General features: G+C 43.4%; 2 protein-coding genes across 4 annotated transcripts in view; one reads left to right on the plus strand and one right to left on the minus strand.

Moving 5' to 3' along the window:
• Positions 1-14730, plus strand: part of PPARGC1A (PPARG coactivator 1 alpha) — a 1315783-nt gene that overhangs the window by 744872 nt on the left and 556181 nt on the right. The gene's annotated exons all lie outside the window — the stretch shown is intronic.
• Positions 13594-14730, minus strand: part of LOC146026017 (uncharacterized) — a 196935-nt gene continuing 195798 nt past the window's right edge. The window contains exon 5 of the mRNA XM_083156328.1: positions 13594-14604. Within this exon, the coding sequence (XP_083012454.1) occupies positions 13928-14604 (677 nt within the window). The 3' untranslated portion in view covers positions 13594-13927. The remainder of the gene's footprint in view (positions 14605-14730) is intronic.

The raw sequence follows: 14730 nt of genomic DNA on the forward strand, positions 1-14730 counted from the left end.
ATCACAAAATCGACCCATCGTAACATCACAATCGACCCATCGTGACATCACAATCGACCCATTGTGACATCACAATCGACCCATTGAGACATCACAATCGACCCATTGTGACATCACAATCGACCCATTGTGACATCACAAAATCGACCCATTGTGACATCACAATCGACCCATTGTGACATTCCAAAATTGACCCATTGTGACAGCACAATCGACCCATTGTTTCATCACAAGAGACCCATTGTGACATCACAAAATCGACCCATAGTGACATCACAATCGACCCATTGTGACATCACAAGAGACCCATTGTACACAGGATCGTGGTGCCTTCACTAGAGTAGTGAATACTTCAGTAGATGCAGTACACAGGATCGTGGTGCCTTCACTAGGGTAGTGAATACTTCGGGTCGGGTGCCTTCACTAGGATAGTGAATACTGCTGCGCATTTTTGTGTGCCAGACTCTTGCTATATATATATATATATATATATATATATATATATATATATATATATATATATATATATATATATAGATAGATAGATAGATAGATAGATAGATAGATAGATAGATATATTGCAACTTATGGCAATTACTCGACTTCATAATAATTGAACAGGCCACAAGGGTATAAGCTTCTGGATTTTACTCCTTCATTAGAACGAGCTATACAAAAATGTCTTACCATCATGTAGACAGACACAGTGCTCCCCCACACTTGCCTGTTTCGGCTGTGCAACGGAAAGACATCATCAATGCCTGCACTCCACCCAGCCTCCGGGTGTCACCATAACAACATCGCAAATACAGGAAGTAACAGGAATAATCACATGAACTAGTGAAATAAACAATGGTATAGTGCATCCATCTGCAATGAACATAGTTAAACAGCGTCCGATTAGTATTTCTTATACTGAAACATTCTTATTGTAGCAATATGCATACCTAAAAATCTGCTTCAACTGAGCAGATTCATCTCGGCCTCATGCTGTGTACACACGGGGGCGATAGGGGCTGAAATCGCTGGGAATATGGTCGCTGAGCGACCATATTGGCAGTGATTGGAGTGTGCACCAGCGATAAATCGCCGAGTGCGAACTCCCGTTTTCAGCCCCTGAATGGTCGCTGGTTGGAGGAGCATGCTCCTCCGACCAGCGACATCCCCTGCCTCTTCTCCTGGCAATGTTTAAATTTTCATCTGCGACCATCTCTGGTCGCAGATGAAAACGGGACACGGGGCAATATGATTGCTGAGCAATATATTGCTAGCAATATATTGGCAGCGATCATATTGCCCCGTGTGTACGCACCTTTAATGCTTAGCATCAAATTTACACGGATGCATAGATTGTATTCATACTACATATTCATACAACTGGCGGCATAGAAACGGTCGACCAGTAAATTCAATATTATTAAATGCTTAGACATGTGTTTTCAAATAGCGCCACCAGTAGTTGTCATTCACCAAAAGAATACACCCATACACAAATGAACTTTCCTTTTTAAATGCAATTGCTCCTTCCTGATTGTGTTTGTTCTGTAATTATATTCCTAGATGGAAAATCGCATGTAAGTCCACTTTAAGTGGATCCTGTATTTCTCCCTTCTCAATGGTCTTATAAAAGGCACTGAAAGGGACTCAAGCATGTATCGACATAATGCAGCACTATTAAATGGTTAAAAAGTATTTATTTAACAATTGCACTCATTTTTATCTATCTGTCTGTCTATCTATTTATCTATATAATATATATATACACACATATATATATATATATATATATATATATATATATATATATATTAGAACTAACAGACTAGCAGACACTAGGATCACACCTATATGGATTCATTTAGATTTTGTCTAGTAATGTCCCGTGCCTCTTTTGTGTCTATTAAAGCATCTGACTGCTTCCTGGCTTCATATTAATTTACCTCATGCTGTCTTGGTCTAAAAATATTCCATCCATACTCGTAACCGTATCTGGTGTTTGTGCTGTCATTATGTAATTTAAGTCGTTCATCCAGACTTTGCTGAAAATCATTTTTAGCATGGGTGATACAAAATTAAATACAATTGGCCAATGTGATACGAGCCAGCACCTAATGGCGCCCGTGGAGCCTGTGTAATGGGGAATGTGGAGCAAGACGTCTGCAAGCCACTTACGACCTTGCTCAAGTGTCCTTACACATCTGTTCCTTTGGGGAATGTTAACATAACATCTTTATGGGAGGGATAATTGTTATGATTAGCATTCTTAGGGAACAGAAATAAGGCACAGTAAGTTGAGGGCTGAAATTTCCGACGACTTGGTATTTCTCTTTTGAAAAGTCCGCCACGGTTATTGTTTCCATGGCGTAATGATTTGGGAATGCACATGGATAGACGTGAAGCTTAGGATCTATCTATCAGGCAGGAAATAGTCTAAGTACCAGTAAAACAACACGATAAAGGCTACTTATTACACTGTGCTTTCAATGGAAGGATTAATATTTCTCATTCCTTGCCCTACTCTCTATACTTTGCTACTATCCACATACACTATTGGGATTGTGGCGTAACTTGATGTGTCCTCATAAACCGTGGCTTCACCAAATGGGTATGGATCATTGGGTCGACCCAAATTAAGGTCGATAGGTCTTAGATCGACACAGACAAAAGGCTGACATCCCTTAGGTCGACAGGGTCAAAAGGTCAACTCAAGCATTAGGTTGACATTGTTAAAGTTGGCGGACAAAAGGTTGACAGGGATTTTTTGCAGGTTTTTTTGTCCCGAATGTCAACCAAGTTGACATGGACACTGTATCGGTGCACTGCGTCACTGTATCGGTGCACTGCAAATATTTTTATATTTCAATGATGTATCTTGAGGTATCTTGCATTTATGTTGTTTAAACACACAAACATTTTATTTGTATATTAAACAAGGTTTCAAAACATGAAACAAAGATTGTGTTCTATCCCAGGCACTGAATTTAAATGCCAATCAATCATTGTCTTGCACATATTTAGTGCCAGTTTCATATCATATCTTCAGTAGTGCCAGTTACATTGGGGCAGATGTACGAAGCAGCGTTAAGTGCTTAAGTAGCACTTAACGCCACTAAATGGACTTTTTAACGTTTTGGGGAAATGTATGAAAGTGACATTTTACGTCCCCCTGAGGCAGCCCTGAACTTAACGTTCAGGCGCTGTCCTCCTATTTTAAGTTATGGCTTTTACGTCGCAGGCAATGTATTATTGCCTTCCCCGACGTTAAGCCCGCTGCTTCTCTTCGTCAGCCTCAGGCTGTCGTTAGGTGTTTTTTTTTTTTTTTTTAATAAAGATTTGGCCTTTGAATGTTCACTCCGATGGTTTTGCTCGCTGAGGTAAGTCATTGAAATATTCTGATCTCTATGCAAATTTTCTTTAATATTGTTCAGACCTCCCCTTCACCATACAAATTGTACCCGCCTGCTTCCCTGCATCTGTCCCTCTTTTATTGTAATTTTTTAATCCCCCATTCAAAGGTTTTTTAGCTCTGCCCCGCTCCTCCGGAACAGTGACAACAAAAATGAATAATAGGCATACTTAAAAGAGGTCTGCCTATTATTCATTTTTGTTGTCGGTGTTCCTGTCTAATGCCTTCTCCCCCCTCACTCCATTCCCGGCATTCTGATGAACCCCGGGTCTCCCCACCGCCTGCTACCCCGCCGGCTCCTACCACGCACCTCTCCCCCATCCTTTACAATCATTTTTTCCTCCTATTTTTTTTATCACATTTTTAATAGTTTCTTCGGTCCTTCTCTCCTCCCCCCCAGCGTACATGTTCCCCCCTTTGCTGCACCGCACCTGTCCGCTTGCTCACACCTATGCCTGCATCCCTGCACCTGTCCCTCCTCATACTCATTCATTTATGCCTTGTTACTTTAGTATAATTTATGTATGCCTGCACCTGTCTCATCCTCTTCCCCTAGGCTGCATGCCCCCCCCCCCCCCCAACTCAGCTTCCAACGCACCTGCCCATTTGCTCACGCTGCCGCTGCAAAAAGTGGCTTCTTCCTATCAGCTAGCCCCCTTATTTATTTTTCTCTTTATTTTTAATATCCATATATTTATTTTCCCTGCCCCTCTCTCTTATCATACTACCCCTGGCATCATGACCCCCCCTTCCCCCTGCTGCATCCATTCGAGGCTGCTGGCACACTGCCACCGCTGCCTGTTCCCACCAGCTATCCCCCTTATTTTAAATTAATGTACTTTTCCCCTATTTCTTTTGTTAATCTTAATTTTTTCACTTGTTCCTCTCCCTTCTCCTCTTTTCCCCCCTGGTAACATGGCCCCCTCCCCCAGCCGCATCCGTGCCTGGCCACCGGCATAGTGTAGCCGCTGCCTGCTCCCTCCACCTATCCCCCTTTTCATTAATTTATTTATTCCCTATTTTTTTAATATCTTTATTTTTATTACCCTGCTCCTGTCTGCTAACCCCCCCCCCCCCCAAAATGTCCCCCCTCCCCCTGCCGCATCCGTGCCTGGACGCTGACATACAGTAGTGTAGCCGCTGCCTGCTGTAACCAGCTATCCCCTTTTTTTAAATTTATTTATTTATTCCCTATTTTTTAATTTCTTTATTTTTATGCCCTGCTCCTGTCTGCTAGCATATCCCCCCCTGGTTACATGTCCCCCCCCCCCTGCCGCATCTGTGCCTGGCCGCAGGCACAGTGCAGCCGCTGCCTGCTCCCACCACCTATCCCCCTTATTTTTATTTATTTATTTCCTATTTTTTAATTTCTTTATTTTTATGCCCTGCTCCTCTCTCTTATCCACCCCCCCCCCCCCCCCCTGGGGACTTGTTTCCCCCCTGCCGCAACCGCACTTGATCGCATGTTACAGCCAGCGCTGCATCCATTCATTCTCTTCTCCACCTTTGCTATTATTTTTTTATTATCCTTCTTAGTTCTATAGTTTTTTTATTTCTGATTTTACACTACTTCTTTCATCTACTTCTCACCCTGGCTACATGTTGCCTCCCTACTACATCACACATAAACGATAGCGCACCCACCGCAGCAAGCTTCCCTTCTCCTAACCCCGTCTAGTTCATTAAAAAGCATCTATTTATTAACAAATTTCCCTTCTTCACTCTATTATCCTATAAACACTGACAACTTATCCACCCCTGCCGCATCCGCACCAGAGCGCAGGCACACGCTGGCGCAAACTTACTTTTTCCTATCCCCAATATTATTCCTTTAATCCCCCATTTAGGATATTTTTATTTATAAACCTCTCCCCACCTCCCTTCTTGGAATTGGCAAGTATGCCGGGGTACAGCTGTCCACACCCGACACTGACCTTCCGTCACTCACTGCACCACTATTTTCCCCCTTCTTTTACACACATATGTGATTGTTTTTTTTTTATTATTAAATATCCATCAGAACCTTAGTCTTCTGCCACATCTAGATGATTTCTGCAGCCTGACAATAGTGTTTAAAACGCTGCTTTAATGCTGTCCTGGGGTTTTATTGTACGTGCATTTATTTATTTATTTATTTATTTAGCGGCAGGGGAGAGGGAAAACTTCTTTTTTTAAACTGAATCCAGGCAGCCAATCACAGCTTGCTGCATCATGGCTCCGCCCCCTTGAGCTGCTATATTAGCCAGCTCCAGAGAGGGAGCAGCCAGTCCGACGGTGCTGGAGGAGCAGTGAAGAGCTCCTGAAAAGAGGCAAGCCCTGGGAAAGGGGGTGGCCCAGCAAAAGAGCTGCTTCAAGGGCCACCTCCCCCCAGGTGAAGCACACAGAAGGAGACAGCCAAAGCCCAGGGGAAAAGGGAGTGGCCCAGCAAAAGAGCTGCATCAAGGGCCACCTCCCCCCAGGTGAAGCACACAGATGAAGATGGAGAAGCCCTGGGAAAAAGGGGGTGGCCCAGCAAAAGAGCTGCTTCAAGGGCCACCTCCCCCCAGGTGAAGCACACAGAAGGAGACGGAGAAGCCCTGGGGAAGGGGGTGGCCCAGCAAAAGAGCTGCTTCAAGGGCCACCTCCCTTCCCCCCCAGGTGAAGCACACGGCAGGAGACTCAGAAGCCCTGGGGAAGGGGGGTGGCCCAGCAAAAGAGCTGCTTCAAGGGCCACCTCCCCCCCCCCCAGGTGAAGCCCTGGGGATGGGGGGTGGCCCAGCAAAAGAGCTGCTTCAAGGGCCACCTCCCCCCCAGGTGAAGCAGGAGACAAGAAGCCCTGGGGAAGGGGGGTGGCCCAGCAAAAGAGCTGCTTCAAGGGCCACCTCCACCCCCCCCCCCCCAGGTGAAGCAGGAGACGGAGAAGCCCTGGGGAAGGGGGGGTGGCCCAGCAAAAGAGCTGCTTCAAGGGCCACCTCCCCCCCCCCCCAGGCGAAGCACACGGCAGGAGACTGAGAAGCCCTGGGGATGGGGGGTGGCCCAGCAAAAGAGCTGCTTCAAGGGCCACCTCCCCCCCCCCCCAGGTGAAGCACACGGCAGGAGACGGAGAAGCCCTGGGGATGGGGGGTGGCCCAGCAAAAGAGCTGCTTCAAGGGCCACCTCCCCCCCCCCCCAGGTGAAGCAGGAGTCGGAGAAGCCCTGGGGAAGGGGGGTGGCCCAGCAAAAGAGCTGCTTCAAGGGCCACCTCCCCCCCCCCCCCAGGTGAAGCAGGAGACGGAGAAGCCCTGGGGAAGGGGGGTGGCCCAGCAAAAGAGCTGGATTGGTGAGTAAATTTGTGTAAAAGTGAGGTGTGTGGATGTGTGTGTAATAAAGTTTTACTTCTCTGTGTGTGTGTTTTTTTAACATTCTTTTTACAGGTGGACTACAAGTCCCAGCGGGCCCATTATTGCCCCGCATGCTGGGACTTGTGGTTCTCCAAGTCCCAGCATGCGGGGAGGTCTGCTGGCACTTGTAGTTCTCCTGTATCAAGCAATGTTATGTATGTAAGATTTAACCATATCAGGCCGGCGTCCACTGGCCACGGACGCCGGTGACAGCCCCGGGCTTCAGCCCTGGACGGGTGAAGCCTGGGGGGGGGGACCCCTTTATGGGGGGGTCCCCACTCCTCCAGGTACCCCGTCCAAGGCTGACCAGCCACGGTGCTCATGTTTCGGCCGGGGGACCTTATATAAAAAGTGTCCCCCGGCTGTGGCATGACACCAAGGGCTGTTGGAGCCCGGTGCTGGTTTCAAAATACGGGGGACCCCCAGATTTTTTGTCCCCCGTATTTTTGGAACCAGGACCGGTCCAAGAGTCCGGGGCTGGTTTCAGAAATACGGGGGACCCCTATGCTTTTTGTCCCCCGTATTTTTGGAACCAGCCCCGGCTCAATGAGCCCGGGGCTGGTTATGCTCAGGAGGGGGGACCCCACGCAACTTTTTTTTGTCAATAAACACTTTTCCACATTTTTTAACACAGGGCCATGCACAGATCTCTATGATCTGTGCAGGGTTCTGGCCAAATGGCATATCAGAACCTGGTCTGATTTGTCGGAGATTTTTAGACACATTTTTCAAATTCGCATCTCATTAAATATGCGAATTGTATACTTTTCAATGCGAAAACATCTGGATGCGAGTTCTGGGGAAATCTAAAAATCACACTTTTAAAAAGTGTGATTTCACTGCAAAACCGCACCTTTTCGCCGATTTTCGCATCACATTAAATATCCGAATTAGGGAAAAAGTGAGAAAACGGACGTTTTTTCGATAACATTCACCAAAGTCAGATTATCTCATCCCATAGATTGTCACCATCTATCTTATCCAATGTTCAAATTACTGATGCAGATTGTCCCATTTTTAGTTTGTGTCATCTGATCATATTCACCAAGTCCCTGCATGTGGTGGAGGCTTGCTGGGACTCATAGTTCCATGGTATAACACCGAATCAGCCCGGTGACCACCGCTCCAGGGTCACCGGGGACAGCACCAGGCTTCAGCCTGGTCAGCTAAGTCCTGGAGATTGTGGGAATCCTTTATTGGGGGGGACCCCACTCCCACTGGGCCCCTGGCCAGGCTGACTGGTCAGTAGGGTCAATGCTTTGGCCGCGGGACCTTATATAATAAGTTTTCCCTGGCTGTGGCATTACTCTGCTGGCTGGTTGGGCCTGGTGCTGGTGCTTAAAATACGGGGGACCACTAGTCATTTTGTCCCCCGTATTTTGGGAACCAGCCCTGGCCCTTGAGCCTGGGGCTGGTTTATTAAAATACAGGGAACCCCTATTTCGTTGGTTTCCTGTTTTTTTTTTTTTCAACATCAGCCCTGGCTCTTTCAGCCTGGTGCTGGTTGAAGGGTGGGGGGTGGCGGGTGGTGGGGGGGGGGGGGTCAGGGCATTTAAAAAAAAAATTGTTCTCCATCTGTACTAAGGGCTAATCAGGTTTTTATACCATTGTGTGAAAGTGTCAAAAATGGATTTTCAATGGTAAATTTACAATTTATAAGCTGATGTTGAAAAAGTAATTTATGGCTCTAAATGGTTGGATATGACGGGTCATAACCCGTTTAGGCATTTGGAAAGCAGAATAATCGGCCAAGTGCACAGTTGTAAGCAGATGAAACTGAAATAAGTTTTTAGATGGTTAAATATAGTGATTTATGGATAGAGTGTGAAGGTGCGTACACATGGGGAGATTATAGCAAATTTTAATGGAAATATGGATGAGGAGCGCCCATATTGCCAGCATTCGGAGTGTGCACAAGCAAAAAATTGCAGGGTGTGCACTCCCAAAGTCTGACCCTGAATGTTTGCTAGTCGGAGGAGCTAGCTCCTCCGACCAGCCACTTCCCCTGGCTCCCCCCTTGACATTGTGTAATTTGCATTGGCAACCATCTCTGGTCGCAGATAAAAACGGGTCACTGAGCAATATGATTGCTGAGCAATATATTGCTTGCGATATAATGCCAGCGATCATATTGCCCCGTGTGTCCGCACCTTCACAGAGGTGGATAGATAGAGGTAGAGACTTAGATTACTTTTAAATTACACATTCTTTGTGATTGAAATTAATGCTAATTGTTTATCAATTCATGCTGTGTATATTCCAAAAAAAAATTATATATGTATTTTGCATTTTTCAGAAAGATTTACAAATAAAAGTGAAATGATATTCCTTTTGGAGTACATCCGTGCCCAGCTAAATTTAGAAGCTAATCCAGATTCTACTACAAATCAAACAACTCAAATTAGAAAAACTAAAAGAAGAATCCGGTTTAGAAAGCCGCGAATATTCAAGATTAGAAAAACAATTGAAAATTTTCGTGATGAGAAAATAATCAAAAATTTTCGATTGGATAAGGCATCAATTTTAATGCTTTACAACTTAATTAAAGACAAACTAGAGCCTAGAACACGTAGATCGCAAGCAGTACCAGGATTCACTAAGTTCATTGCAACTCTTCACGTACTTGCAACCGGCTCATTTCAAAACACTGCATCAGAAGTTTGTGGAGTGACACAAGCTACTTTTTCGAGATTTTTCACAAAAGTTTTGGATGCTTTGCTTGAGCACACTGAAGAATTTATTCATTGGCCAAAGACAGAGTTAGAGTGGAGTGTAATTAAACAGCAATTTTATAGAGTAGCAGGATTGCCAAAAGTGCTTGGGGCTATTGACTGCACTCACATTGCATACTGCCCAAAAGAAAATATGGAGGAAGTCTCCAGAAATCGGAAGTACTTCCATTCATTAAATATGCTTGTAGTGTGCGATGTAAATTGCCAAATCCGTTATGTTTGTGCAGCATTTCCTGGTGCAACCCATGATTCGTATATATTACGAAACAGTTCGATACATACAGATTTTGAGTCGAAGAAAATATCTGGGGGATGGCTTGTAGGTATGTATGTATTTACAATTTTCAGTTAAACATAAAACTAACTTTGAAAATGTCGGCATGTGCTGGCCAAGGGACCGAGCGTCCTAAACCCCGCCTTTTGTATGGATCGCTCACTGCGTCCGAATGCGGTAAGCCGCTGACCGCACGGAGCACGATTGGATTTCTCAGTTAAACACCTCTTCATTCTCTGGAAACCTCCCCCATCATTCGATGGTCGCAGACCATCGAATGCAGGCCTGAGTGGTCAGGCAGCTCCCGCGAGCTCAGACCACTCGGGCATTTCTCTGTGCAAAAGCAGGGATCTGGGCGGGCAGCTGACATCCAGCAATGTCATATGTCAGCCCCCTACACGTGTGTCACGGCCGCATTACCATGCGTACGCCCAGCGTTCTTATGGGAACACCCATGAAACGCGGGGTGTACTCATATGGTAATGAGCCCAAACTGCCCTTCATGCCCCTCTCCTCCCCCTGTTCGTAGTGTAAACAATTCATGCGGAATTTGGGTGTATGTCCCTTTCGCTCATGCGTAGATATGCCTCTGCACACGCGCAAACACAAAACATCGGCGGACCAACCGCACGCGGTCATAACCGCACCAACCAGAATAAGCTACTTTATTAGTTTTTGTTTTAAAAGATAAGGAGGAGTTGGGTCTGTGTTCTTTTAATTTATAGGTGCACGGGTGCTATCCCTCCTTATGGGTTGTGAAAATGTTTGAGAGGTTCAAGATTTTAGAACACACATTAGACAAATATACATATAGTGTGAAGTGCCACTACACTTATAAATATTTGGAAAGGTGTGTTTGTAGATGAAAAAAATAGGCCTTTGGTTATAAGTCTGTTTATTCACTGTTTGCCACACAGTATCAATTTACCTCTATTTCTCTGTGATTTACACTAATATACTGTTTTTAATAGGTGGAATGCAGCTCCTAGGAGTGTGTATTGTATGATGTAAAAATTTAGATACTTTTCCCTTGAATTTCTTGTTGCTGTTTATTTTGAAACAATTTTAGCAAAGAACGTCACACTTTGCTAAAATTGTAACAAAAGAAACAGCTACAACAAAATTATGGGAAAAGTATCTAAATGTATAAATAATACAATAGACACTCCAGGGAGCTGCATTCCATCTATTAAAAACAGTATATTAGTGTAAATCACAGAGAAATAGAGGTAAATTGATACTGTGTGGCAAACAGTGAATAAACAGACTTATAACCAAAGGCCTATTTTTTTCATCTACAAACACACCTTTCCAAATATTTATAAGTGTAGTGGCACTTCACACTATATGTATGTTTGTCTAATGTGTGTTCTAAAATCTTGAACCTCTCAAACATTTTCACAACCCATAAGGAGGGATAGCACCCGTGCACCTACAAATTAAAAGAACACGGACCCAACTCCTCCTTATCTTTTAAAACAAAAACTAATAAAGAATTTAATTTGTAAATTGACCTCCTATTTAGATGTGCATCCATAGCGCAAATCCTTCTGTACTTCTTTATTAATTATACCCAACCTGCCAGGATAGCAACCCCGCCACAGAAAAGTTCGAATAACAGGCGGCCTTAAAAATTAAACAAATTAAAAGGTTTTAAATCAATAGTGTGCGGATTATCACTCTCCCTCCCCTCAAATCTCTTACAATCTCTGTAGTTCTCCCAAGTATGTTACACCGATGGTGGTCTACAGGTACTCCGGGTCGTGCAAGGCAGCGGAGCGCCCCAGTCGAGTTGGGGTGCAGACGCCCCAGTGCCGGGGGGGTTGATACCTGTTAACTGTGTTATAAAGCTGGTGGCATTTGTGTCCCTGCAGTGCAGGAGCAGGGAGATGCTGGAGCGGGCAGAGGTGTCTGTGCCGCGGGGGTACCTGCGTCGCTGTCACGGTGTGTATAAAGCGGACGGTGGGGTCCCTGCACTGAATAGAAAATAACTTGCACTGTGCGCGTGGTAGGCGCTCCTGATTTTGAAAACACTTGCCGCACGCTGATTGGCTGGATCTCAGCCAATCAGCGTGCGGCAAGTGTTTTCAAAATCAGGAGCGCTTCCCACACCGCTGCATAGTGCAAGTTATTTTCTATTCAGTGCATGGACCCCGCCGCCAGCTTTATACACACAGTGACAGCGACACAGGTACCCCCGCGGCACAGACACCTCCGCCCGCTCCAGTACCTACCCGCTCCTGCACTGCAGGGACACCAAGGCCACCAGCTTATGCTAACCTTCCATGCTGGGGATGAGGGGAGAACTGCTGCCCTCCATGTGCCGGTGCCCTAGTCAAATGCCTAGAGCTGCCTAGTGGTGGCGCCGGCCCTGCAGGTACTACCTGTACTTCAAGTTCGCTGATGCTGCTTTGGGTGTATTGGCCTGCAGAGCTGCTAACGTGTGGGCCATGTGGTTAGGTTGAACCAATGTACTTTTTTTTGTTACTTATGTAGTATCTGTGCACCCAATTTTAACATCGGTTTGGAAAAATCGCATTTAATCACATGCGATATCGCATGCAATCAGATGCGATTTTCCATAGGAATCAATGTTAACATAGTCCTGTTCATTTTCCCACTACCAAATGGGCATAGAGTTATTTTTATGCAGAGTGGCGAATGCAGCGAGACACCAAAGCCAAAGCATGGCGAGTGCAGCAGATTACTAATAATGTTTTCAGCGTCGCCTAGCGGAGCACGCTGCGCTCGCCACACTTCGGGCTCGGTATCTTGCTGCGCTCGCCACTCTGTATAAAATGAACTCTATGCCCACTTGGATAGTCTGGAAATGGACAGGACCCTGTTAAAATTGAATCCAATGGAAAATCGCATCGAATCGCTTCGCATGCGATACTGGATATGATTGTACCGAAAATCGCATTTGATTGTAAGCCTTAAGGTTAGGCATACAATCAGAAAATTGAGTGCAGATATAACACATAAGTTCCTTTTATATTTTTTAAAACCTTGCTCATAAAATTTCTAACCATGTGGCAGTTATATTATTCACCAGATTGTACCAAATAGATTAATACAATTATTTACTGGTAAATCTTAAAATGTTAGTAAATGAAAATAGGACATTTTGTATTTTTGCATTGTTTCCATAGGTGATGCCGGATTCCCAGCTCGACCATGGTTAATAACACCAGTTAGTCTGGCCAGAACTTCTCCCCAGAAAAATTACAATAAAGCACATGTACTCACTCGTGCATGCATTGAAAGGACCTTTGGCATATTAAAAAGCAGATTCAGGTGCTTGGATAAGTCAGGGGGGACTCTACTATATAGTCCTCTTAAAGTGTGTAAAATGTTTATGGTGTGCTGCATTTTACATAACATCTGCATTCAGAAAAGGATACCAATACATGAGAGTCATATATTAAATCCAGAACCAGATGAAATACCCGTTCCAAATGAAGAAAATTCTATAACTGGAAATCAAGTCCGCAATCAAATCATTGCAGATTATTTCACCTAAACGAGAACAGTTATATGCAGATCTAATTACTTACTGTGTAAATATATGTCTTTAGCCAACGCACCTAGATAACTACATTTGTAACAGTTTTCAAACTGAAACCAACTTGACAGGAATATATGTTGTATGTTAAAATATTTTTGAAAGCATAAAATGGATATAGTTCATAATAAAATGAATAACAAGTTTAAAAAAAAAAGTCTATTTTTTTTTCAATTTTAGAAAATTAGACACAAGAATGATGATCGTATGAACTATTTAATCAGTATACTATATCTAAATTTAAACATATTCCTCATTTCAATATATGATTTACATGTCCCCTTGTGGAGCTTACTACACATGCTGTATGTGGGCCAAATATTAAACCAATACAATCAAATTGGAGATAATAAAATACAACAAAATGTGTTTTTTAGACAATTGCAGTGTCACTCAAAACACCAAGTAAATAAAATTGCCATTCCAAACAAACCATTACAATGTAAAATAAAGCAGTATGTAAACCTATTTTAAGTTTACTTTGAAAAAGTAAACAAGTTAGAAGAATTGTGTTGTAATGAATTAAAACTGTAGTGAGAAAATCAAGGGTAATGACAACTTCTAAACTATTGGATTGTAAATTATATTCAGCTAGATACGAAATTTTTGCTTACGAGCCTTTCTCTTGTGCTTTCGTTTCAAAGTATGAACAACCGAAGTCCCAATACGTTTTATGTTTTTTGAACAAACTGCATGTTCCATTCCACTTCCCTTGTCAATGTTTACATCTGGATTTACTTTTGAGGCTATTTTTTTTTTTTTTTTTGGAATAGTGACTTCATTTTTGGAACCTGCTGTATTCATCGTGAATTCCACATAGTTTTTAAAGGATTCTGCTATACTTTCTAGAGTTGATTGAAAAGCTGAATTGTGTCTTTCTTGATTTTTAACCATTTCATTTAGTGTTACATTAATGTCTGTTAATTTTTGCGATAATTGTTCATTCTCTTTTTTAACGAACTGTTTGTAATCTGCCATTGAATTTTCAAAAACCATATTTATGTAATCTTTTGCATTGTGTGGGCCGTCATGGACATTGGGGTTTGTATCCTGGAGATTTTCAATATTGACAATACTATTTGGTAATGAATTAGCATTTGAAATGCTGGAATATTGACTGTTTTCATAACAACAACTACTTTCAGGATTGTCTTCACTGGAAAAATACTGGGCACTCTCTTCTATTTCATCAAAGCTGGTGACATTTTCTAATGTTATGAAGGTCTCTTCATATGACTGTCCAGGGTCTATAGTACTTTCTATTAAATCTATGGGAAAATAAGAAATACTTTTAAAATTCATAAATTTAAATAACTACATAGTTCATATAAATCACACTCCTTATTTCGTATATTTGTACGCATTGAATTATGAGTACAATTCCGGTCCACTCA

The sequence above is a fragment of the Crinia signifera genome, chromosome 1 (genome assembly GCF_055691185.1).
Source record: "Crinia signifera chromosome 1, ASM5569118v1, whole genome shotgun sequence".
NCBI classification, from domain to species: domain Eukaryota; kingdom Metazoa; phylum Chordata; class Amphibia; order Anura; family Myobatrachidae; genus Crinia; species Crinia signifera.